The sequence below is a fragment of the Thamnophis elegans genome, chromosome 5 (assembly GCF_009769535.1).
Source record: "Thamnophis elegans isolate rThaEle1 chromosome 5, rThaEle1.pri, whole genome shotgun sequence".
Classification (NCBI taxonomy): domain Eukaryota; kingdom Metazoa; phylum Chordata; class Lepidosauria; order Squamata; family Colubridae; genus Thamnophis; species Thamnophis elegans.
The window spans coordinates 90,273,606-90,299,684 of NC_045545.1; the positions used below are offsets into that span (position 1 = coordinate 90,273,606).

Below are 26,079 nucleotides of genomic sequence, written 5' to 3' on the forward strand. Positions count from 1 at the left end.
TCGGCTGTTCAAATCTCACCGGCTCAAGGTTGACTCAGCCTTCCATCCTTCCGAGGTGGGTAAAATGAGGACCCGGATTGTTGTTGGGGGCCAATATGCTGACTCTGTAAACCGCTTAGAGAGGGCTGAAAGCACTATGAAGTGGCATATAAGTCTAACTGCTATTTTATTTCCTAACCTCCAAATGACTTTATGTGGGCCAGACGGCGACACAGCCGAAAGGCAGGATATGGTCTGTGATATAGGCTGGCTAAATGCAGCTGGTGCTTTAGTATAGTCTTTATTGTCATTGTGCAAAATAAATGCAACGAACAAACAGGGGTCATATCGTGATCTCTACTTACTGGCATTGTCCACTCTCTATATTACATCCTGGTTCGGTCTGATCTTGGATCCCAGAACTCGAACAGTTGCAGTCCTCACAGCCCACCAGGGGGTGACAGCCAAAAGTTTGGGGCTCACAGACCACACACTCTGGTCTCACGGTACGTGGTGGGCATATGCACTGTCCCGTCACTTCATCGCACAGGCGAAATCCACAGTCACAGGCTAGGAGTGCAATGAGGTAGTGATGAGAAAGAGAACCATCAGACTACTACATTCATTTCTAAATTGGAGGGACGGGTAATCCTCAACTTGTTTATTTGTACACCACCTGCTGCTCTGGAAACGTGGTGGCAGAGGGGTTAGAGTGAAGTATTGCAGGCTGATTCTGCCCACTTGCCAGCAGTTCGATCCTGACTGGCTCAAGGTTGACTCAGCCTTCCCTCCTTCCGAGGTGGATAAAATGAGGAGCCAGATGGTTGGGGGCAATAGGCTGACTCTTTAAACTGCTTAGAGAGGGCTGTAAAGCACTGTGAAGCGGTATATAAGTCTAAGGGCTATTGCCATGTAGGCTATGAATAGTGCCCGTTCAGATCTGAAATGCACTAAATATATAATTTAGACAACTACAGGTAGCTCTTGACTTACAACCTTTTCTTTAGTGACCATTTGAAGTTTCAACGGCACTGAAAGAAGTGACTTATGGCCAGTTTTCACACTTATGACAGTTTCAGCGCGCCCCCCCCCCCCCCGTCACGCGAACAGCATTCGGCTGCTTGGCAACTGACTCATATTAATGACAGTTGCAGTGTCATGGGGTCACGTGATCCCCTTTTGTGACCTTCCGATAAGCAAAATCAATAGAGAAACCAGGTTCACTTAACAACCATGTTACTAACTTAACAACCGCAGCGATGCACTTAATAACTGTGACAAGAAAGGTCATAAAACAGGGCAAAACTCACTCCACAACTGTTTTGCTTAGCAAGAAAAATGTGGAGGGCAATTGTGGTTGTAGATCAGGGATAACCTGTAAATTATTGTAAATTCAGTTGTGATGTTCCAAGAATAGGGTTTTCAATGAATTCTCTTTTAAAAGTATGAATGTCAGGCCTGCAGTCATATTCCTTTTAGGATCTTTGGCCTGCCACACTCTCTCTCATTTTACTAAGCTGTTTCCTTAGTGGGGTAATTGGGAGGGGGAATAGTAAGGAGTAGAATGTGTTGTTGTCAAAATAAAACATTCCTTTCTAGAAGCCCAAGGTCATTCTTTGTCTCTGCACCTGACTGGAAGTGGATGGGTGGAAATGCCAGCGTGGCAGAGGAAGATTGGACCATGTGATGGACTTGTGGGTGTGGGAGCAAGATCATGAACTTTCAACTAGGTGGAAAACCCAGGAAGCTTTCAGATTCGGGTTTTCCACAGATGTGCCAACATGGCTCTCTTATTAAATTGGAACTTTTATGAAAGCTATGCCTTGGACTCTGATTTAATTCTGGATGATATTTGGAATGCTGACAATGAATATATTCATGAGTACAGGAAGCCCACAATTTATGACTAGTTGCTTAGCAACCATTTGAAGTTATGACAGACCATCCCAGAGCAACATGATCTATATTCGAAGTTCCGATGGCTGCCTCACACACACACACCACCCCACTCCAGTCATATGATCACATTGTGGTCACACAACAACCAGACTGCACATATGGTCATCCCTAGCCATGTGGCCACAATTTACAGTACTTTCCAGAAAACAGTGTTTATTTCCAATTTCCGCAAAAACCACCCACTGTGTCCAATGATAATATGAAGACGCACTTAACGATGTCATTAAAACAAGGCCATAAAGTTGGGAACAGTCACATGGTGACTCACAACCACCAGCATGGTTGTAATTCTGCGTTAAATTACTGTGGTTAATTGAGGACTACCTAAACACTGTGCTGCAACTCAAAATATTAATAAAAGAAAGACAATTTTTTAGCTGCTTGTCATTCAAGTGCACTTCTGATAATTTCACATTGCTTTTTCAGTCCAATTTATTCTCCTGAAAAGCTTGCTAAAAGGATCCTAGGGAAGAAAATTGCTTTAGGGACCTGTACTAAAATAAAAGCAGATAAGTTAACTAACAAACCTGCTCTCGGCCTTCAATTTATTTATGGAGTACCTGAAGTGAAACCCCAACTTTTCTCGGCAGACAGGAATAAAAGGATGGCCTAGAAATATGAGCACAATGTTGCTTCTCACGTAAGAGAATAACAGAATAACAGAGTTGGAAGGGACCTTGGAGGTCTTCTAGTCTAACCCCTTGCTGAGACAGCTATGCCATTTCAGACAAATGATTCTGCAATCTCTTTTGGAAAACCTCCAGTGTTGGAGCATTCACAACTTCTGGAGGCAAGTCGTTCCACTGATTGATTATACTCATGTCAAATTCCTCCTTAGTTCTAGGTTAGTTTTCTGCTTGATTAATTTCCATCCGTTGCTCCTTATTCTGCCTTCAAGTGCTTTGGAGAATAGGTTGACGTGACCCCCTCAAATATTGGAACACTGCTATCTTATCAACCCTAGTCCTTGTTTTAATTAAACTACACAGAACCATTTTGCTCAGTTGTTCTTTGTGTGTTTCAGCCTCCAATCCCCTAAGTATCTTTGTTGCTCTTCTCTGCATTCTTCTAGAGTCTCAACATCTTTTTTTTACTTCATGGTGCCCAAAACTGAATCTAGTATTCCAAGAGTGGTCTTCCCAAGTGGTCTTACCATAAAGTGGTATTAACATTTCACGTTATCTTGATTCTATCCAGAGATGGGGTGGGATTGAAAAAATGTCGCAACCTGTTCTCTGCCTGGTTACTGGATGGGCGTGGCCATGGTGGGCGTGGCCTAGTTGGCCTCCTGCACCATGGTGGAGATGGGGAGTGCGTTTTCACCCTCTCCAGCTCCAGAGACTTTCCTCAAGCCTCTGGGAGGGTGAAGTTGGCCTCCCACGTGCTCTGGAGGCCAGAAACAAGCTTGTTTCCGGACTTCTGAGAGGCCCAGTTTTCACCCTCCCCAGGATCCGGAAGTTTTCCTTGAGCCTTCATGAGGGCGAAAATGTCCTCCCCTGGACTCCGGAGGCTGAAAATGGGCCCATTTCTAGACTTCTGGAACTTCCAGGAGGCCCGTTTTTCACTCTGCCGGATCCTCCACATGGGTCCTGCACTTACCTGGCATCTAAAACGGGGCCATGAGGAGACTCCTGGGAGGGGCCGAGCAGGGTGGACGGGGCCAACCAGTCCTTGGAACTACCAGTTCAGTGAACCAGATGTAAAATTAGCATCTGGTTTGCCCAAACCGCTCCGAACCGACTGAATCCCACCCCTGATTTTATCCCTCTGTTAATGCTGGCCCAGACTACATTGGCTTTTTGGCAGCTGCAGCACCCTGCTGGTTCATATCCCTTAGACTGTCCACTAGTACAAAAATTATCTCTCTCCCACATACACGCCTCTCCCTCCCCATAAGCTCAAATACTCACATCGGCAATTGGGAAAACCCCAATACCCAGTGGCACAGCGGGAACATTCGCGCCCGATGATATTGGACTTGCATGTACATTGGCCCCCAAACGGCTCACACTGGCTCGAGACAGCGCCAGCCTCATGGCAATGACAAGGTTCGGCCCCGTTGTAAAAAAGAGAAATTGAGATGGCAGAGTCCTGGCAGAACCTGGATGAAGTTACAGGGCTGTGGAGAGAGAGAGGAAAAGTTTTGTGCCGGGTCTCAATGCAGTGCAGTGTCTACAAATGTTATTTATTAATGATTTTACTCTTTGTAAGGTAAAGATTAAGGGTACTCATTAATTAAAACGTGGAGCCTGAAAAATTGCACACAGTTCGCTTTTTTGCAAGCACGAAGGCTAGACCAAGAAAGAAATGAAACAGGGAGTGCTTCAGGACAGTAAGATGTACACTCAAATACTGCTCATAAAATGAATACAGAAACTAGATATTAAGAAAGCTAAATACATACTATAAAGCTCAGTTTCTTGAGTCTATTTACCTATTGACTGGCCTATCCTGTTAGATATGGTACCTATTTTCAGTAATGTCTGGCTGGCTAATTCAAACTAACAACTCTCTCTCTCTCTCTCTCATTGTCTCTGTCTGTCTGTCTGTCTGTCTGTCTGTCTGTCTGTCTGTCTGTCTGTCTGTCTGTCTATCTATCTATCTATCTATCTATCTATCTATCTATCTATCTATCTATCTATCTATCTATCTATCTATCTATCTATCGTCTGCCTGCCTGCCTGCCTGCCTGCCGTATTTTTCAGAGTATAAGATGCACCTTTTTCCCTCAAAAAAGAGGCTGAAAATCTGGGTGCATCTTATACATTGAATTCAACATTTTTTACCTCCCGAAACCCCGCCCCCTTCACCAAAATGGCTATGCATAGCCTTTAGGAGCCTTTCAGAGAGCTCCTGAGGTCTGGGGAAGGCAGAAATGAGTGAAAAATGGGCCGTTTTTTGCTCACTTTTGCCCCCCGCCCCCAACCTCCAGAAGTACTCTATAAGCCTCCTAAAGGCTATGCATGCCCTTTTTTGACAAAAAACGGGCACATTTTTACGAAAAACAGGCCATTTCTTGCTCATTTTGGGGGGGCACCCCCCAGGAGCACTCTGCAAGCTTAAAGGCCTCCTAAAGGCTGTTCTTGCCTTTTTTTTTTTTTTTTTTTGAAAAAAAAAAACAGGGCTGTTTTTGTGAAAAATTTTGGGGAGGTTTGCAGAGTGCAAAAACCTTTTTTTTTTAATTTGACTCTTCAAAATCTTGGTGCGTCTTATACTCCAGTGCGTCTTATACTCTGAAAAATATGGTAAATCATGTCATCTATCATGTCCCAGGTAGCAGACCTTCACCATCGCAGCCTCTTCCCCATGGGAATGAGTTTCCCCTTGAGATCCATATGGCTCCTATCCTGATGGCATTACACAGGGGTATAAACACCCAGCTGTTCTCCAAGTCCTTCGGTTAGGCTTGCTGGAGACCCCGCTGCTGAATGTTAAATGTTAGTGGGATATTTGGAGGATATTCTTCTTTTTACAGTTTTCTGAGGGGAGGGTTGTATATTGCTTCTTCTTACAATCTTTTTATCTTGCTTAGTGTATTGTAGGATGCTCAGAGTGCCTTACCACTGAGAAGCACACTGTTGAATCAAATAAATAAAGCCAATCACGTAAGGCAGGAAGGATTAAACTGGATCTTGTGGCGGAGGGGGACGAGATAGTAAGGGTATTTGGAGGAAGGAAATGTTGGTAGGCTTGCACACTTAAAACAACATTCCAGAATTCACTTCTGCTCCGTCTGAGAAGAGCAGGAGTAAAGTCAAAGGTTGTGTCAGCCTCTATATTGCTTGCTTGCTATCGACTGCAGTAGTAAAGGGGGGGAGGGGGTTTCGGTATTTGGGAGGGGAAGAGTGCTGGAGGAGATGTCTCTGAATGAAGAGGGAGTTTTGATCTCACTATCTTCTGCGCATGCAGAATGGTCTTGTTTAGCTCTGGTCAAGGCCAACCGTGTCTGCATACCAGATGGATGAAGCCATCTGATGTTGCACCCCACCTGACACCCTCGGGAGCTGGAGATTGGACATTTGGCTTGGGGTTATTGGCGGGAGGGATTTGGGTAAACTTTTGATATGGACAATTTTGTGCCTTTAGCCTCAGATCTTGCTTTATTTTCATTGCTATCAGTTCATATCCAGTAAAATTAACTTTTCTCTAAAACAATGGGGTTGGGGGGCTTTCCTTTCTTGGATTTTGAAGGAGGCGCGACTGACAGGTTGATTGGTTTCCAATGCGGTCTTGCTCGAAACAGAATTCCAGCTTTTGTCAAGAGCTGGATTAGACTCATGTGGGGGAGATCCCAGACCACAATCTTATCCAGACTCGGGATCTTGGCATACTCATATTGAGTCTAGATTATTGATAGGGCAAGTGGAAGGGCCAAAGAATCCAGGAACTTCAGCCAAGGTCCTAACAAAGGTGGGACTGGATCACTGTCTATATAGAATGGGCAAGGATCAAGCCCTGAGCAACTGTGGAAATTTAATTATGGGATTGCTTTTTTTTTTTATCAAGTCCCAGTTCTATTAAAATTATTTTTGTGCCTGTGGGAGTTTGAGGAGTAACATGCAACTGTTCAGTGGTTCGGAAGGACTCTCAATGAAAGAACTGAAGATCATATAAAACCTCTTAGTGGGTGCTTCCAAACCAACACTAGGGATTGGTTCTAAAATTTAGAGAATTGAAATAATCCAGATGCTAATTTGCTCACCTGATGTAGAAGCCATTGACTCCGCAGCTGCTGATGAAATCGTAGGATTTGTCCAGCGGTTCTTCCGAAAGATAGTTGGAGCCATAAATGCTTTCAGGAACCACAAGGATATAATCCTATAAATAACCATTTAAAAAATTCCAATTACTCAAATTATCCAAAAGTGTGGCTTCTTATTTAAAAACCGAACTTCCTACAGAAATGCTGCTCTTTGCCTGTTTTAATGCTACTCTGTGGGAGACACATAATGTACTTCAATATCTTTGACATGAATAGATTGAAAACGGTTTTGCTCAGATTTTCCAAGCCTTCTTCTTGGACAAAGATCGAACAATGGACAATTACCATAAAGCTTTCTTTGTGTTAATTCAGGATTTAGTCTGGAGTTAATAGAACAGAGTTGGAAGGAGCCTTGGAAGTCTTTTAGTCTAACTCCTTCCTCAAGCAGGAGACCCTGTAGTATAGGGTTTTTAACAAGGGATTGGACAACCATTTTTCTGCAATGGTATAGGGCCTATACCATTGCAGAAAAATGGTTGTCCAATTCCTTCTTAAAAACGTCCAGTTTGGACCACCCACAACCTCCGGAGGCAAGTCGTTCCACAGTTTATTGTCCTCAATGTCAGGAAATTTCTCCTTAATTCTAGGTTGGTTCTCTCCTTGATTAGTTTCCATCCATTTCTCAGGAGCTCCATTTTTGCTGGCAGAGTCATCGCGAGCTGCTCTTTCGCTGTTTCCAGGGTGGCCCTGTAGGCCAGATCTAAGCACCCCTGTGGGCCTTGAGTTTGACACCCCTGTGCTAGAGCAATGATCAATTTCCTAATCACTGTGTGCTTAACTTTTAAGATAAACTGAATTTCCAGCAGAGAAGCTAGAAAATCAGGTTCACAGGAAGCAGACAGATCCAGACAGGGCAGCTGACTGATTTCATATGCCAGAAAAATTCCTTGCAACAAAATGAGTCAAGCTGTACTTTTATTAGATAGTGAGCAGCACTGCCTGGTGGCCATAAATTACATCATGCTGCGGTTAGAAAGAGAGAAAAACCATGAATAAGGAATGCTGGTTATGTCCTTAAGTGACTTGAGACCAGATGAGCAGAGTTCAGCCTTAAAAATTTGCACTTTATCTAAAGATATTCGGGTGAGAACACATTTTTAGTTTATCTGATTAATTGTTTGAGTGAACACTCAAAGACAAGAATTCTTAAGACAGGAACATACCACCCAAAGATGCCGGTCTTCTGGCACACGGATTATTACACTCAGATCATTTTCTGTGATATCCAGAATGATTTGGTTCTCTGCAACCACCAGACTTCGGCAACCATATCCGTGTGGGCAGAAAGTAGCATTAGCTTGTCCTGAAAAAGTCAGAAAATAAACTTGCTCCAATCAACTGAATTTGTTTTGCTTTTATTCCAAGGGGTGTCCAATTTTGGCAGCTTTAAGATTTGTGGACTTCAGCTCCTAGAATTCCCCAGCCAACATTCCCTAGCCAATTCAAAAAAGGGATGGATTTTCCTTAGTTTACACTGAGGCATGATACGGCTGAGGATTGCGTCTGGTGGCATAGAGGTTGGACAATTTCTAACCTTGGCAACTTAGAATAGAATAACAGAGTTAGAAGGGACATTGGAGGTTTTCTAGTCCAATCTCTTGCTTAGGCAGGAAACCCTACACCACTTCAGACAAATGGATATCCAACATCTTTTTAAAAATGTCCAGTGTTGGAGCATTCTGGAGGCAAGTAGTTCCACTGATTAATTGTTCTAACTGTCTAGAAATTTCTCCTTAGTTCTAAATTGCTTCTCTCCTTGATTAGGTTCTACCCATTGCTTCTTGTCCCACGCTGAGATGCTTTGGAAAATAGCTTGACTCCCTCTTCTTTCTGGCAGCCCCTCAAATACTGGAATGCTGCTATCATGTCTCCCCTAGTCCTTCTTTTCATTAAACTAGACATAACCAGTTCCTGCAACCATTCTTCGTATGTTTTGGCCTCCAGTCCCCTAATCATCTTTGTTGCTCTTCTCTGCACTCTTTCTAGAGTCTCCACATCTGTTTTACATCGTGGCAACCAAAACTGGATGCAGTATTCCAAGTGTGGCCTTACCGAGGCATTATAAAGTATAAACACTTCATGTGATTTTGATTCTATCCCTCTCTTTATGCAGCCCAGAACTGTGTTGGCTTTTTGGGTAGCCGCTGTGCACTGCTGGCTCCTATTTAAATGGTTGTCCATTAGGACTCCAAGATCCCTCTCACAGTTACTATTATTGAGCAAGGTACCACATATACTGTACCTTTGTATTTCGTTTTTCTTGCCTAAATGTAGAACCTTACTTTTTCACCATTGAATTTCATTTTGTTAGATAGCGCCCAATGTTCAAGTCTGTCAAGATCCTTCTGTATCTTAAGCCTAAACTTTAAGATGTGTGGACTTCAACTCCCAGAATTCCTCAGCCAGACATGCCCAGGTATCATCTAAATACAGTTTGAGTACTCCTGAAAACAACATCTAAATACAGTTTGAGTACTCCTGAAAATGGACCCACCACACTCTGTAACTCACCCTGCCAAATCCGCCCTCCGTTGATCAACACTTCAACAGGGAAAGTTGGGTGACCAGGCTGATAACAATGCAGGATGAAAGCATAGCGTCCTGGATTTTGAATATGGCCATTTAACACAACAGCTGTCTGGAAGAAAAGCAAAGAGGAAAATCTCTTGTGGGGTCACGAATTTCTATTTCAAGTCACCGTCATGGTTCCAGAGTTTCTTCCAAGAAACTGACATAGGGATAAAAATGGATAATATTGTATTTATCCTGCAGGTATTTTCCATTTTTGCTGGCAGAGGCACCATGGGCCAATCCTTCGCTGTTTCCACGGAGGCCTCGCAGGCCAGATCTAACCACCCTGCAGTTAAGTTTGACACCCTTGTCCTAGGCTATTCACTAAAAATTGTTCTGCGCATGCGCAGAAGTGAAAAACAAGACAATGGCGTCTACGGCAGCACCTGGAGAACAGGTTTGGTGGTGTGGCAGGCCTGGATCGCTGCTGGTTCCAGCAACCCAGGCCGCCAAACCACTACCGGTTCAGTCAAACCAGTCCGAACTGGTAGGAATCCACCACTGCTCGCGCATCACATTGGGGTGGGTGGGTGGAGCCTCCTGCAGCTTCCACTACCGGATCACCCGAACTGGAAAGAACTGGCTGAATATCGCCTCTGTTATAAAGCGTATATTATTTTACAATGCAGACTAACTGACTCCTGATTCTTATGGCTAGCCAAGGATTGCATTGCTTTATACTGTACTTGTGAAACTTCGCTGTATGAAATTTTATACACTTTTTAAACACACTGTTAGCAGCCGGAGTTACACCATGTTTAGCCCCATGGAAAACTTCAAGAATGCAAAATAAAATTATACAAATGACAAAAAGAAACGTAAGTTACTCAAAAAAAATCAATCTTCCAATAAAACTATGACCTCTCCACACCTCGGCGGAGTGTCCCAAACCATAGTTACCTGAGGCACCCTTAAGAAAATAAGTTTTGCAGAAGTGTCTAACAAAGTTGGAGGTCGAGGTGCAGAAGCTGGGAGACTGCCTTCTGGCGGGATGCTAATTGCTTGAGTTAGGGGCAAGTCTGGAGCAATGTGTAGCGACTGTCCTTCCTCCAGGACAACCGATTGTGAAATCTTCTGATATCTTGATGGGACACAGGAACTACTGAGGACAAAAACAAAAAGAACAATCGGAATTCTACAGTCGAGAAAAATGCCTGCTGTTCTAGCCAGACCTTGACATCAAAGGAGCATTGAGAGTAGCTGTAATGCAAAGCAAAGCAAAGCACGGAGGGTTGATTTTACTAAGGTCACTTTCATTATGATTCTTTTGATCTTCTATGGATGCTCTTTTGTCTTCCCCATTTAACTGTAATCAAGTCCATTTGTATGATAGCCTTTTGGCTCTGAGACACAAAACAAAGGAGCAAGAGGATTATAATGAACTTACATCCACTCCTCAGCCTAAAAACAATTTGAACGTTCTGTTTGGTTCCAAGAGTGAAACAATATAAGTAGTCCTCAATTTATGACCACACTAGTTGATAACCCGGCGCTGCCTGGGTATTTATTTATCCCAACCCTCTTTCCATGAACGTCGGCACAATATTAGATTTTCCCTCTTACGAGAGGGAACCCCCTTGTAGAGTACTGTGAAGCCGTTACCATGGCAACTCCACAGCTCTGTACAGTAGAAGCCATTTTAAGGCAGTACAGTAGAAGCCGTGTCAAGGCACAACAGGCTCTTAACAGAACACACACCCTGAGGGATGTTAGGGGTGTCTCCCCCCCCCCAGTATTTGATTCCAGAGGGTAAGAACTCTGTGTATCAAGTTTGGTTGAAATTGCTCGAGGCATTCCAGAGTTATGCTGGAACACACACACACACACACACACACACACACACACAAACTCACACAGCCATTTTTTTATATATAGAAGATAATTGAGCTCAACATTTCTCTTATTAAGCAAGAGAGTTGTTAAATAAATTTTGCTCCATTTTACAACTTTTCTTGCCACCATTGTGAAATGAATCACTGCAGTTATTAAGTTAGTAACACGGCTGTTAAGTGAATCTGGATTCCCCACTGACATTGCCGGTCAGAAGGTCGCAAAAGGGGATCGCAGGATCCTTGGGACGCTGTAACCGTCATAAATATGAGCCAGTTGCCAAGGGTCAGAATTTGGATCACATAACCATGGGGATGCTACAATGGTTGTAAGTGTGAAAGTTAGTTTCCCCAGTGCCGTTGTAACTTCAAACGGTCACTAAGTGAATAGTTGTAAGTCAAGGACTACCTGTACACAGTTTCCTTCATGGACATTGCAAGAAATATTGTTTTACGGGCCTTTTAAATTGTTTCAGGATTTTTTGCGTTATGATATATAAACACTTTTCATAAATTAATTAAAATAATCCCAAAACAGATTGCAGATAACAGAAAGCAAAGGGTACCACAAGTCATTATCAAAACAGGATGTTTAAACAGGCTGGGGAGGGACCATTTTCCCTCCACAATATATATAAGGAAGTCAATGTTATTTTAAACATGGCAAATACCGTATTATTCAGACTATAAGACGCTCTGGAGTATAAGAAGCACCTAGCTTTTGGGGAGCAAAACAAGAAAAAAAAATCTGCCTCTGCCTCCCAGCATCTATCCGATATTCATCTGGCCCGTTTGCCGCAGCCCATTTACCGCCGCCACCCGTTCACTGTGGCCCATTCGCCCCTGCCGGAGCCCATTTTATGCAACCCGTTTGGCGGCAGCATTGCAGCTGATCGGCGTCCCACCAAAGCCCCCCTTCCCGCTGCAATATTTGCTGTATAAGACGCACAGACTTTTCCACTGACTTTTTTTTGGGGGGGGTGGGGGTGGAGTGTGTCATATACCCTGAAAAATACGGTAAACAAATCTACCCAAAATGGCGCCATAGATCATTCCTGTATCAACCACAATCCTTTTCATTTACATTCCCATGGTGAGGACGCAGCAATGGTCACAACTCCAAGGTGGTAAGTAATTTTTTTCAACACTGTCATCTCTGAACAGTCACTAAATAAATAGTCATATGTTGAGAACTCCGTGAAATTCATACATTAATCATTTTACAGTTTCTTATAAAAATAAAACAAAGACTAACAGAGTCGGAAGGGACCTTGGAGGTCCTCCAATCCAACCCCCTTCTCAAGCAGGAGACCATACATCATTTCATCATGTACTTGAGAGATCGCCTACTGCCAATAACCTCCACTAGACCAATTAGATCCCACAGACTAGGCCTCCTCCGAATTCCATCCGCCGGCCAGTGTCGACTGGCGACTACCCGGAGGAGAGCCTTCTCTGTGGCTGCTCCGACCCTCTGGAACGAACTCCCCGTGGAGATTCGTACCCTCACCACCCTCCAGGCCTTCCGCATAGCCCTTAAAACCTGGCTGTTCCGACAGGCCTGGGGCTAAAGATTCGCTGCCCCTATCTCGAATGGTATGATTGTTGTGCTTTTTAATTATGTATAGTTTTGTGTTCTTGTTAAACTGTTTGTATCCCCCCCTTCCCTTTTTGAGTTGTGAGCCGCCCTGAGTCCCCTTAGGGAAAAGGGCGGCATACAAATGAAATAAAACTCTAAACTCTAAATTTCAGACAAATAGCAGCCTGGAACATCAAACAGGAAACCCAGACAACATACCAGACATCGCAATCATTGTAAACACACACTTGAAAAATGCTTTACGTGACAGTCCTACAATGATGTACGTACAGTCCTAATTAGCTCTTATATTTTGTAAACAAGGCTATCCACTTAAGAGTTGCAATTTGCGAATTGGGTGGCTATACAAATTACATGAAAATAAACCAGTAAAATAAAGGTGATTCACCTGTTCAACGATAACGTTCCATGGGTACTGATGCAATGAACTTTTGGCTCCAAAAACTCCACAGTGAATTGCTCGTAAGGGACCAAGTACACTTTGTACTAAAGACAGGGGAGGAAGAAAAAAGGATGAGAAAAAGAAGAAGATTTAGGGTTTATTTCCTGGTGCAAAAATCAAAGCGGTTCTGTAGAGATGAGGTTGAATGCATAAAATAAGGGTATGGAATTATGGCACCTTTATGACTTGGAGACTTCAACTCCCAGAATTCCTGAGCCAGCATGGATGCATAAAACAGGAGTGAGAAACTAGGGCCCCTTTATGACTTGGGGACTTCAACTCCCAGAATTCCTGAGTCAGCACGGATGCATAAAACAGGTGTGCACCTTTATGACCTGGGGGGGACTTCAACTCCCAGAATTCCTGAGCCAGCATGGCTGACGTAGGAATTCTGGGAGTTGAAGTCGACAGGTCATAAAGGGGGCCCTAGTTCCCTACCACTCACATTAAAAAAAAAGACTAACTTTGCTACATTCATTCAAAGGGAAAAGGGCACCTGTTGGCAAACAACAGTGTGCAATAAACAGAAACATCTCTTGGTTTGACCGGCAACAGACCTTTGGAAAAGAGGAGTGGGAGGGAGGTTTCCCAACAAAGAAACTGATTAGTCATTCTCTGCCTGCTATGGCAACACGTTCCCTAAGCTTTGTACAACCCCCCACCCCCAGGGTTGGGGAGGGGGGTGTTTGGAGGCGGTAGGAGGATAAGAAACCTTCCAGGGGGAAAAAAAGACGGGACCCTCTCTCCCCCCCCTTTTGTTCACTGAACGAAGATCAAATGGAGCAGAGAACAAGCAGCTGTTTCTGTCAATTTGCTCTTTAGAGAGAGGGGGGGAATGGTTTCAAAACAAAAGAGCAGTTCAAAAGTGAAAATGGGCCAGTTTTTCAAAAAACGGAGGTGTTTTTGCCCTCCCCAGCCCCCGGGAGTGCTCTACAGGCCTCCCAAACCTTCTACACACCCTGTTTTTGCAACAACAAAACAAAAAACTCCACACGTCGTGTTTTTGTCCTTCCCAGCCCCCAGGAGCACTTTGCAAGCCTCCCAAACTCTCTGTACGCCCCGTTTTTTTGTGAAAAACGGGGCATGCAGAGGGTTTGGGAGGTCTGCAGAGTGCTCCTGGGGGCCGGGAAGGACAAAAACATTGTTTTTTTTTAATTTACCTCTTCAAAATCTTGGTGCTTGTCTTATACTCTGGTATATCTTATAGTCCGAAAAATACGGTAAATGCCTGATGTTCAACAGCGGGATTGGAAACAACAAGACATTAACATAAGCAGTTTGATGCTTGTCTTGCCTCTTCTGGGTCCAAAATTATTTTGAATTATTTTATCTATTATTTGAAACCCTTCGGTTTAACCATCCTAATTTAAGATGCTCAAAGTTGCATCGGATAGTTGTGCCTCTGCTGGGAAAGCTCTCCTCTTAAGACTTACCAGAAAGAAGCGGTCCAGACCTGCAGTGAACTGGACTCTCCCCTCAGTGTCGAGTTCAAATGCTGCCAAGCGGTTTTGAGAATCGACAACGATCCCACGGCAAAGGAAACTGCAAGACAAAACAAAAAGAAGTGGTTAAACTCAAGGGTGGCATTTTCCCAGTGTGTCTTTCCACTCACATTTTGTGTTTTAATATACTGAAGTTTTGGGAATATAAGACGCACCATTTTCCCTCAAAAAAGAGGGTGATAATCTGGGTGCATCTTATACACTGAATACAACCCTTTTGGCCTCCCGAAACCCCCCCCCCCTTTGCAAAAATGGCTGTGCATAGCCTTTAGGAGGCTTGTAGAGCGTTCCTGGGGGTTGGGGAGGGCAGAAATGAGTTGAAAACAGGCCGTTTTTGCTCATTTTTGCCCCCCCCCCAGCCGCAAGGAGCACTCTGCAAGCCTCCTAAAGGCTATGGATGTCGTTTTTTTGACAAAAATGGGGCCGTTTTTGGGAGGTCTGCAGAGTGCAAAAACTTTTTTAAAAAATTTGCCTCTTCAAAATCTTGGTGTGTCTTATACTCCGATGCGTCTTATACTCTGAAAAATACGGTAGATCCCTTATGAGCTTTGAATGGGCAGGGAAATGCTTCTGAAGGATATCCCAGGGCCTCGTTTCCTATCGTTAAGGTCACGCTCTGTATTCCGATTTGCAAAACCAGCAGTTCCAGACAGGGTAATCCATCCATCCTGGATGTAAACACTGTCCAGTTGTTTAAATAGATCTTCGAAGGTCAGGATGTGCGTGCTATTTTTGTCTCATACATGGCTTGTCCTGAGGATGTGGACTTTTGGCCAGATTGCTGCCTCGGATATTTACAAGGCTGGGAATCTTAAACAGCACATTAGGTCCACCCCCAACTGCGGTAAAGGATGATGCATATTACAGATAGTCCTCGATTTACATCAGTTCATTTAGTGATTGCGCAAAGTTACAACGACGCTGGAAAAAAATCTGGAGCTCGATGCTTGTCTTGCCTCTTCTGGGCCTTGTGACTTATGAAAAAAGTGACTTATGACCGTTTTTCATATTTATGACCGTAGCAGCTTCCACGTGGCCACATGATTTACATTTGGGTGCTTGGCAACTGACTCATATTTATGACGGTTGGGGCTGTGATCTTCTGACCAGCAAAGGCAACAGGGAAGCCGGATTCACTTAACAATTGTGTTACTAATTTAAGAATTGCAGTGATTCACTTAACAAATGTGGCAAGAAAACTCATAAAATGGAGCAAAAGGCACTTAACAAATGTCTCACTTAGCAACATAAAATTCTGGGTTCAACTGTGGTTGTAAGTCAAGGACTACCTGTAGTCAATCTTCAAGGATTGGACTATTTGTAAAGTCATAAATGATTTCACCAAAAGGTGTCAGAAGTCAATGCTTTTCTTTTTCTTTCCCCCTTATCAGTAGTGGCTTCCGGATCCCGTTCCAACCGGTACCGTCGTACCTGCCTGCGACGCCTCCGCAAGCCTCCGCGACGCTTCAGCTGCTCGGCGGAACGTCACGCATGTAAGCACCAACGGCTTAAAAGACAGGTAAGGAGCTTGGGCGGGCGGGTGGGCCCTCCAGAGCATCGTACCAGAATTGTATCCAGTGCTCCAGGCAGGCTCCGGTACGCCCGTACCGGGGCGTACCGCCTGCAACTCACCACTGCCCCTTATCCTACACTTTCTCCTTTTCCCCTGTTATTTTTTCTTTGTTCTAGATTTTACACAAGTAGTCCTCGATTTGTGACCACAATTGAGCGCAAAATTTATGTTGCTAAGTGAGACATTTGTTACGCCAGTCTTGCCCCATTTTACAATCTTTCTTGTTTACTGAGTTTTGTGCCATTTTACAAACTGTCTTGCCATAGTTATTAAATGAATGACTGCAGTTGGTGAGTCAGTAACCTGGTTGTTAAGTGAATCTGACTTCCCCATTGACTTTGCTGGTCAGAAGGTCGCCAAAGGTGATCATGTGACCTCAGGACACTGCAACCGTCATAAATATGAGTCAGTTGTTAAGCCTCTGAAATTTGATCACATGACCATAGGAAAGCTGCAACGGTTGTAAGTGTGAAAAATGGTCATAAGTCACTTTTTTCAGTATGTTGTAATTTGGAAAAGTCCCTAAACAAACTGTCGTAATTTGAGGGTGTTATAATAAAACCTGTGCTATTATTGCCTGTGTTATAATAAAACTAATATTTGAAACCAAAATACTATAAATGACAATTCTGAAAATTCTACTTGAATCCAGTTTGGAAAATCAAAACGGACAAAGTTTGAATGGTTAAAGGTAGTCCTCCATTTATGACCACAATGGAGCTCCATGGCTAAGCCTTTCTTGCCACAGATTAAATGAATCACTGCAACTGTTATGTTAGTGACATGGTTGTTAAGTGAATCTGGCTTCCCCATTGACTTTGCTTGTCAGAAAGTCACAAAAGGGGATCATGCGACCCCACCCCAGGACCAGCAACCGTCATAAATATGAGCCAGTTGCCCAATGTCTGAATTTAACCACGTCACCATGGGGATGCTGCAATAGTCCCAAGTGTGGGGAAACGGGCATAAGTCACTTTTCTCAATGCCGTTGTAACTTCAAATAGTCACTAAACAAGTACCATATTTTTGGAGTATAAGACGCACCAAGATTTTGAAGAGGTAAACTTTTTAAAAAGGGTTTTGAACTCTGCAGGCCTCCCAAACCCTCTCCATGCCTTATTTTTTGTGAAAAACGGGGCGTGCAGATTTTGGGAGCCCTACAAAGTGCTCCTGGGGGCTGAGGGACAAAAACGGGCAAGTTTCACAAAAACAGGCAAGTTTTTTGCAAAAAAAAGGACATGCATAGCCTTTAGGAGGCTTGTAGAGTGCTCGTGGGGACTGCAGGGGGACAAAAATGAACAAGAAATGGCCCATTTTTTGCTCGTTTTTGCCCTCCCTAGCACCCAGGAGCACTTTGCAGGCCTCCCAAACCCTCTGCACGTCTATTTTTGTGAAGGGGGCGGGATTTGGGTAGGCCAAAAATGCTGTATTCAGTGTATAAGACGCACCCAGATTTTCACCCTCTTCTGGGGGGGAGGGGGAAAGATGTGTCTTATACTCCGAAAAATACGGTAGTTGTAAGATGAGAAATATTCAAACAAATGGTTACAAGTTGACCTCCATTCTAAATTTAAGAAGTTTGATTGAAAATCTGGAGTAACAATAAAAGGAAAGACAAGAAAAGATTATTAAATCCACAACCTCCCCTCGTCTCCTTATTTGGGAACATACCTGTATTTGCAGGTGTATATCATAAGAGTGCCCAGCCGAGGAACCTTCTGTGGTGTGCTGACAGATACCTCAATGGTCTGTGGGGTGTCTTCATTGGCATACTCCATCAGAAGCACGTATCTCCCTGGTTGGGGTACAGGAATTACCAGTTGTACTTCCACCTGTTGAAAAGGAAAAAGCGGAAAGGTTGGGCGTGCCTTCAAACAGCTTCTTCATAAAACCTCATATGAGCCATTCCTTGGCGTAAGATTTTTCTTCAAGTGTCTATGGAGATTCTCAATCATCCAGGTCACAACTGTCCCAAAGGTGATTTTTTTTTCTTTTTTCTTTTTAGTAATAACGTTTTTGTGTTTTTTTTATTTTGTTACAAATTTTAAATTCCTTTTACAAACAAAGTGTTGTCCAGGTTTTCCCCCTTTGTACATTCTCTCTTATACGTATATTTTTTTTGTATCACATTACCATTCCAATTTCAGCCCCATTATTTTCTTCCCATATTTCCAACTTAATTTAAATTTTTCTTAACATGTAGACTCTATCAATTTTTCACCCTTTCAGAAAAATATATCAAATTTACCATTTCATTTTCCATTTGTTATTCTAATTTCTATATGTAGCATATATTATCAAATCAATTTTAATATTACAAGCATTTTACTTAATTGGTTATCCACAATTAACAATGTTATTTTATTTAACTATATATCATTAGCAATGTTAACATACTTCATTTTCTACTAATACATCTCTTGTTTCCCTTCCTCCTTTCCTAGCCATTTTCTCTTAACTCATCTCTTGCTCTCTCCCAAAGGTGCTTTTTCAAGCTGGACTTTCTGGTTTTTCTTTGAAGATGTTTCGCTTCTCATCCAAGAAGCTTCTTCAGCTCTGGCTGCATGATGGGGAATGGAAGGATTTGTGTTTCTTGCAGACCGCTACACATTTGCATCCTTTTAGAGGGTTGTTGAGGCCACTTGGAGATTTATCTGTATCATTAGGTTCACCTGAGTAGTGCAAATGGATGCGGAGCCTTCTTGGAACTGTTGAAAGGACTGATAGACACAATATTTTCAACAGTTCCATTCCATTCCTCCCATTCCCCACCATCCAGCCAGAGCTTGAAGAAGATTCTTGAATGAGAAGCAAAACTTCTTCAAAGAAAAACCAGAAAGTCAAGTTGCCTCTTGAAAAAGCATCTTTGGGAATTTTTTTCAAGACAACATTTTCAGGAAACTCCTTGTAGAAGACGTATGGGACAATCAAGACTGATATATGTTTGTCTTCTAGTAAAAACATAAGAAGCAGCATTCAAATGAAAGTTTTGAACCGTACTCAAAAATAAAAGTTCAACTCCAGCATTGATTTGAGACGTGTAGGCAGCCAATGGTGTAGCTTGACATGAGTCTATCAGAAGTAACAGACAAAGTATGGGCAAAAAACTTGGGCTATACGATAGAATTAGACAAATGGCAAAAAATTTGGAATAGAATCTATAAATTGACAATGGCTACTGAATGTAAAAAAAATCTTTACAAAATGTTTTATAGGTGGCATTTGCCACCGGCTAAGTTAGCAAACATGTTTAACAACATGTCCACCAAATGTTGGAAATGTAATCAAACTCCAAGTAGTTATTATCATATGTGGTGGACAGGTGTGAAGGCAAGCAAATATTGGACAAAAATACATACATGTTTGGAGAAGATGATAAAAGCAACACATAGATCTTAAACCAGAAATATTTTTGTTAGGTATAATACCAGAAAACTATGACAAAAGAACTATATACTTAATGTTACATGTATTGACAGCAGCGAGAATTGTATTTGCACAAAACTGGAAAAATGAGAACACCCCAACAGATGAAAATATAATCCAGAAAATATTGGACTGTGCGGAGATGGATAGATTGACATTGAAAATAAAAGATAAAGGAGACACAGAATACTATTTAACCTGGAATACGTTTCATCAATGGTTAGAGATAAGAGGTAGAAATTAGATGAAGAAAGAGTATTGTTAGGCTTAAGTAAAATATGAATGTTGTTTATAATTATATGTAAGTTAATATATTTAATAAGAACAAAAGTAAGTGAATATTTTTATAAATATGATTAGAAACTATTTTGTTATATTATTATTACCGCTATCAGTATGTGTTATCTTTTTTACTCTCTTTCTTTTTTGTAAGATGGTGTGCCTGGACAATAAACTGCATTCAAAATACTTATAAATAAATAAAAACTTGACTTAAAAAAAATAACAGACACAGATAGACTTACAAAATTAAATAACTTTCCCCCAAAAAGGTATTGGTGTATCTAAGAAAATATTTGTAACTCAGGATTGAACTATGAGGTCCTTGGTGCTGTCTTGAGCTTGTTTGTTTCATTACCCAACTGGGTAACATCATCAATGCAAACCCCACTCGCATCAAACACTGATGATGGTACCTAGTATGGTAATGAAATGTATGTCTTAAGATATATGTGCGCATATGAGAGATAGAGTGGGGGGAGAGAGAGGGGGAGAGAGAAAATGAAAATTCAAAGGATGGTTCTAATGGTGGCCCATCAGTGGCTGCCATCTTTTTTCCCAATTAAAGTGTCCTTTTTATTACTTCATAATATAAAATAAAAAAAAATACAAAAACAAATAGTAGGAAAAATAGGTCTCAGAAATCATATTTCTTACACAGAAGCTTTAACTAAAGATTTTACATGATTAGGGAATTACTTACATATCTGCCACTACACAGCACCAATTTGGGGACGGTAGGAAAGATCTGCTCTACAGGGCAAGGTCTTGGTAAGTTGTTGTCCAACTTGCACAAAGCATCTTCACCTGACACAAAGGAATACTGCTCCACAGGCAGGTACTTATATAGGAAGCAACTGGAAAAAAATAGAAAACAAAGTTTTAAGCCCTAAGGTTCAAATACCAGTCAAATGAGTACCAAAAATATCAATATTAACATTTTATTTAGTTTGCTAACACAAGTGCCACACTTGGAATACTGCATTCAGTTCTGGTTGCCACGATGTAGAAAAGATGTGGAGACTCTAGAAAGAGGGCAGAGAAGAGCAACAAAGAGGATTAGGGGACTGGAGGCTAAAACATAGGAAGAACGGTTGCAGGAACTGGGGATGTCTAGTTTCATGAAAAGAAGGACTAGGGGAGACATGATAGCAGTCTTCCAATATCTCAGGGGCTGCCACAAAGAAGAGGGAGTCAAACTATTCTCCAAGGCACCTGATGGTACAACAAGCATTAGTTTCCATGGGTGGAAACTAATCAAGGAGAGAAGCAACTTAGATCTGAGGAGAAATTTCCTGACAGTTGGAACAATTAATCAGTGGAACAGCTTGCCTCCAGAAATTGTGAATGCCCCAACACTGGAAGTCTTTAAGAAGATGTTGGATAGCCATTTGTCTGAAATGGTATAGGATTTCCTGCCTAGGCAGGGGGTTGGACTAGAAGACCTCCGAGGGCCCTTCCAACTCTGCTATTGTATTGTAAGTGTGTATGTGTCTGTGTGTGTAAGTATATGAATATGTATATGTGTGTACATGCGCAAACAACACATCTGGATATATACATACCAACGTACAGATAAAATGGAACTAGAACTCACAGTCTCCTAGTTTCAATACTGGTGCCTTAACTACTAGATCAAACTGGCCAGTTTGATCTAGTAGTTAAGACACCAGTATTGAAACTAGGAGACTGTGAGTTCTAGTCCCACTTTAGCCATGTAAGGTGGCTGGGTGGCTTTGAACTAATCATCAAGAGACTGCGAGTTCTAGTCCCCTCTTAGCAGTGGTGGGTTTCAAAAAATTTTGGAACCTCTTCTGTAGGTGTGGCCTGCTTTCCGAGTCCACTGGTGGAACCTCTTCTAACCGGTTCGGTAGATTTGACGAACCGGTTCTACCGAATAGGTGTGAACTGGTAGGAACCCACCTCTGCCTCTTAGGCATACAAGTTAGCTAGGTGACTTCAGGCCAGTCACTCTCTCTCAGCCCAACCCAGCTCACAAGGTTGTCGTTGAGGGGAAAATAGCAGGAGGAAGTTGTATCGGATATGTTTGCTGCCTTGAGTTGTTTGTGAAAATAATAAAGGCGGGATACAAATAATCGTAATTTTTTTCCCCAGCAAGTCTTTTTTTAAACACTGAGAAGAAAGTTGCGCAGGAGGGGAAATCAACCGGTGGAGAATGCTTGTCAGGTGTAGGCAGGCCAAAATCAACAGTGGATGTGGCCAGAGCATTATGCGGCCAAAACTCTGTCTTTGTTTCTCATTTTCCCCCCTCCATTCCCTTTTCTGTCTTCTCTCTCTGACACCGCTGTTATCTCTCTAGCTCTTCCTAACGCCATTTCTCTGTCTCCCTCTCCCCCGATATGGCAATCCCTCACTGCATTTAGAAAAGAAGAAGCAATCAGACAGGCCTTACAAAAAAATGGTGTCAAGAGGTTGACATTTCCCATTACTGATCAAGGAGAAACATTTCACATATTTAGTTTGCCTTTAAAATGCCACAAGCAAAAAATAAAGGAAGGGACAGATACAGTAGAATTTGCATTAGTTCTTCCTTCTACCTAAACTTAAGAGGGCTACTTGGAAAAAAATAAGTCTTTTATAGGCCCAAAATAAAACCCAGAATTCATTCAATATTCCCTTTGTACTTCCAAATATAGTTAACTCATCAGCTCACAGGATTTAAATAGTATATGTTATGAGTATTACCATATTTTTCGGAGTATAAGACACACTATCCCCCCTCCCAAAAGAGGGTGAAAATATGGGTGCATCTTGTGCATCGAATATAGCCCCGCCCACCCGCCGGCCCTCATTCTTTGGCCTCCACGCATCGTGTTTTAGACCTCTTCCAGGCTGCAGAGATTGCCACAGACTATCGCCCATCCATTGCTTGCGCTTTTGGTCTCTGCACCTCGTGTTTTCAGCCTCTGAATGCTCTGTTTGAGATCCGTTGAAAGCTGCAAGGCTTCTGATTACCACCTCCGCGCATCGTGTTTTCTGCCTGTGCGCGTTGCGTTTTACGCCTCCACATGCCCTTTTTTTGGCCTCTGCACATCACATTTTTGGGCGGCAATTGGCAGCAATGTACTTTGCTGATCCCGGCAGCCTTGAACGGGTCTCAAACGAAGTGTTTCGAGGCAGAAAACACAAGTCACAGAGGCCAAAATGGCAGCCGGAACAGCCGCTGCCTTCTCTGACCACTTCTGCGCTTCACCTGCTTTACTCATTGGAATTCCCTGCGACGATCAGCTGTGTAATTGAAGCTTCGTATCAGCCCCAACGAGGCGCGACAGCACGGACTCAGAACCAGCGAACTAATGCGCTGAAGCTGACCAGCCTGTTTGCTAAGCACGCTAGCCAGATGAATACCGATGGATGCTGGTAGGCAGAGGCAGAGTTTTCTGTTCTTATTTTTCTCCCCCAAAACTAAGGTGCATCTTATACTCCGGAGTGTCTTATACTCCAAAAAATACAGTATTTCAATCCTGGCCAAATTTCTAGTCAAGTAAAATCTATAAAAATATTTTGAAGAGAAAAATTGCCCAAAACAGACAGCAGCACTTAGCTGACCTTGGCTTAGTTCATCCGCCAAGACCTGATTTTACTTCAATATTTCACTTTTTCAATTGTTATTTTACTCTCTGGGGAATCCCGCTGCTTCAGCCCCGACTGAAAAATTGAAAAAACACCAGAAGAAGACAAGGCAAACCAGTTCCACAGGGTTGCCAAGAAAACTACAACGGAGCATCCGTGAAAATCCTAGCCAGTGAATCTGGCTTGAAAGGGGGTTGCCCTTTCATTTAATCTTAGGTGTCTACTTGCCAATAATACACCTGAGCTTCTGTACTAAGATGGCTGACTTGATTTATTTATTTTGAATATGTTTTAGAGACTGCTCTTTGACTTTTGCAAAGAAAAGATAAAATTAATAGAGACTGGTCAGGTTTCACTACCGGTAGCCCTCAACTTGCAACCACAATTGGCACCGGAATTTCTGTTGTTAAGCGAGGTGATTGTGATCTACCCCATTGTACAACCCTTGTTAAGGGAATCGTGAAGTGATTAAGCAATCCAGCTCCCCCTCATTCAGAAGCCAGTTGGGAAAATCGCAGATGGGGATCACAGGACTCCAAGATTCTGCAACCATTATAAATCCATGCCAGTTATCAAATGCCTGAATTTTAATCATGGTGTAGAATTGATGGTGCAGAATTGCGGATGCTGAGACAGTTACAAGGGCAAGGACCAGTTTCCCATTGGTGGTGTGATTTCGACCAGTCAGTAAACAAATGGCTGTAAATTGAGGACTATTTGTTCTTATTTTCTCGCATTCCTAACAAGACTGGACACACATTGTCAGGCCTGGAGCCATGTTCCTTTTGGATCTTTGGCCTGCCACACTTCTATCTACTATGCTGTTTCTATAGTGGGGAAATGGGAAGGGGGGATAGTAAGGAGTAGAATGTGATGTAACCAAAATAAAATTCTTTTTAGATTGCCAAGGTCATCCTTTGTCTCAGTACCTCTGCACCTGACCAAAACTGGATGAGTGGATCTGCCAGCGTGGAAGTGGGAGATTGGACCATGTGATGGACTTGTGGGTGTGGGGGCAAGATCATGAACTTTCAACTGGATGGAGAAAACCCGGGAAGCTTTCAGATTCGGGTTTTCCAAGATGTGCCAACATGGCTCTCTTAATAAATTGGAACTTTGAGCAATACTTTGCCTTGGACTCTGATTTAATTTTGGATGCTATTTGGAACCTTGACATTAACCGGATCATGACACACATATGCATTACTTTCCAGTTGCATAGGTTGTTTGGGTGCTGCAACTAAAGACACTACTATGATATTATGTCTATGGAGACCCAGGAGAACAAACCCATAAGGATTAGATTCAGCAGTCCACCTGCATTTGAAAGACACTCTTTTGAAGATGAGCAAAGTCCACATTTTGGACAGAGAGGACTGCTAGTTTGAAAGAGGGGTCAAAGAAGCCATCTATGTCAAAACTGAACAGCCTCTCTCAAAAGAGGGGGAGGGATACAACATCATCTGTCTCCAGTCTACAACACAGTCCTTTCAGCAGTTCCAAGAAAACTCCACACCCATTTGCACCACTCAGGTGACCCTGAGGACACAGATAAACCTCCAGATGGCCTCAATGACTCACTAAAAGAATGCAAATGAGCAGCTGTCTGCAAGGAGTATAAATCCTTCCATCCCTCACCAGAACTGAAGAAGCTTCTTGGATGAGAAGTGAAACGACTTCAAGGAAAAAACAAATTGCCAGCCTTTCGAAAAAGCACCTTTGAGACTGCTACGATATTAAAAAATGTAAAGGTTCCCCTTGCACATATGTGCTAGTCATTCCTGACTCTAGGAGGAGGTGCTCATCTCCATTTCAAAGCCGAAGCGCCAGCGCTGTCCGAAGACGTCTCCGTGGTCATGTAGCCAGCATAACTAAACACTGAAGGCGCATGGAACGCTGTTACCTTCCCTCCTAAGGCGGTTCCTATTTTTCTACTTGCATTTTTACATACTTTTGAACTGCTAGGTTTGGCAGAAGCTGGGATAAGTACCAGGAGCTCACACTGTTACATGAACTGTCAACCTTTCTGATCGACAAGCTCAGCATCTTAGCCTCTGAGCCACTGCATCCCTCTATCATAACCCGCTATGATATTACTTTTTTCAATTAAAGCGAGCAACAGATGGCTCAGCTAACCCAATAAAAGATCGCCTGCATCCCAATTGCATTGTTGGTCAAAATGCAATACAAAGTTAGGACAAAAAATAAAAATGTAAGGCTTACTTTTGACCCACTTGTTCAGGAGCTGGGCTATAGGTACAAGGATCCGAGACTGTATATTGCAGAATAGGAGCTTCATAATAAGAGCTGGGAAGCAGAACCAGATAATCCTAGAAGGAAGAATGGAAATATGAGGCTCAAGAATCCTTTGGCCGCCATCCTGCCTGTAGGGAGAAAAGGAAGACCAGACTTACAAGAAGGACATCTTCAGCTTCAATGATGAGAGACCAAACATGAGGACTCAACACAAAGGGTTCTCCAAAGCTGTGGTGAGGAACAGTGACAAATGTTGGCTCTTGGGTTGGCCCAAATATGATCTGCTTAGTCTGTTCGGTACCTGCAA

General features: G+C 42.7%; 1 protein-coding gene across 2 annotated transcripts in view; it reads right to left on the minus strand.

The window, feature by feature from the left end:
• LAMA5 (laminin subunit alpha 5) overlaps positions 1 to 26,079 on the minus strand; it is a 227,629-nt gene that overhangs the window by 71,360 nt on the left and 130,190 nt on the right. Inside the window, exons 24-35 of one of the 2 annotated variants that reach the window (XM_032217941.1) lie at positions 25,931 to 26,073; positions 25,740 to 25,846; positions 20,626 to 20,779; positions 17,889 to 18,049; positions 14,576 to 14,684; positions 13,089 to 13,186; positions 10,172 to 10,370; positions 9,212 to 9,338; positions 7,864 to 8,003; positions 6,641 to 6,756; positions 3,849 to 4,057; positions 345 to 549 (exon numbers count right to left, since the gene is read on the minus strand). In XM_032217941.1, coding sequence (XP_032073832.1) covers positions 345 to 549; positions 3,849 to 4,057; positions 6,641 to 6,756; positions 7,864 to 8,003; positions 9,212 to 9,338; positions 10,172 to 10,370; positions 13,089 to 13,186; positions 14,576 to 14,684; positions 17,889 to 18,049; positions 20,626 to 20,779; positions 25,740 to 25,846; positions 25,931 to 26,073 — 1,768 coding nt within the window. Of the gene's footprint in view, positions 1 to 344; positions 550 to 3,848; positions 4,058 to 6,640; positions 6,757 to 7,863; positions 8,004 to 9,211; positions 9,339 to 10,171; positions 10,374 to 13,088; positions 13,187 to 14,575; positions 14,685 to 17,888; positions 18,050 to 20,625; positions 20,780 to 25,739; positions 25,847 to 25,930; positions 26,074 to 26,079 lie in introns of both variants that reach the window. The other variant, XM_032217940.1, reaches the window with a different exon arrangement.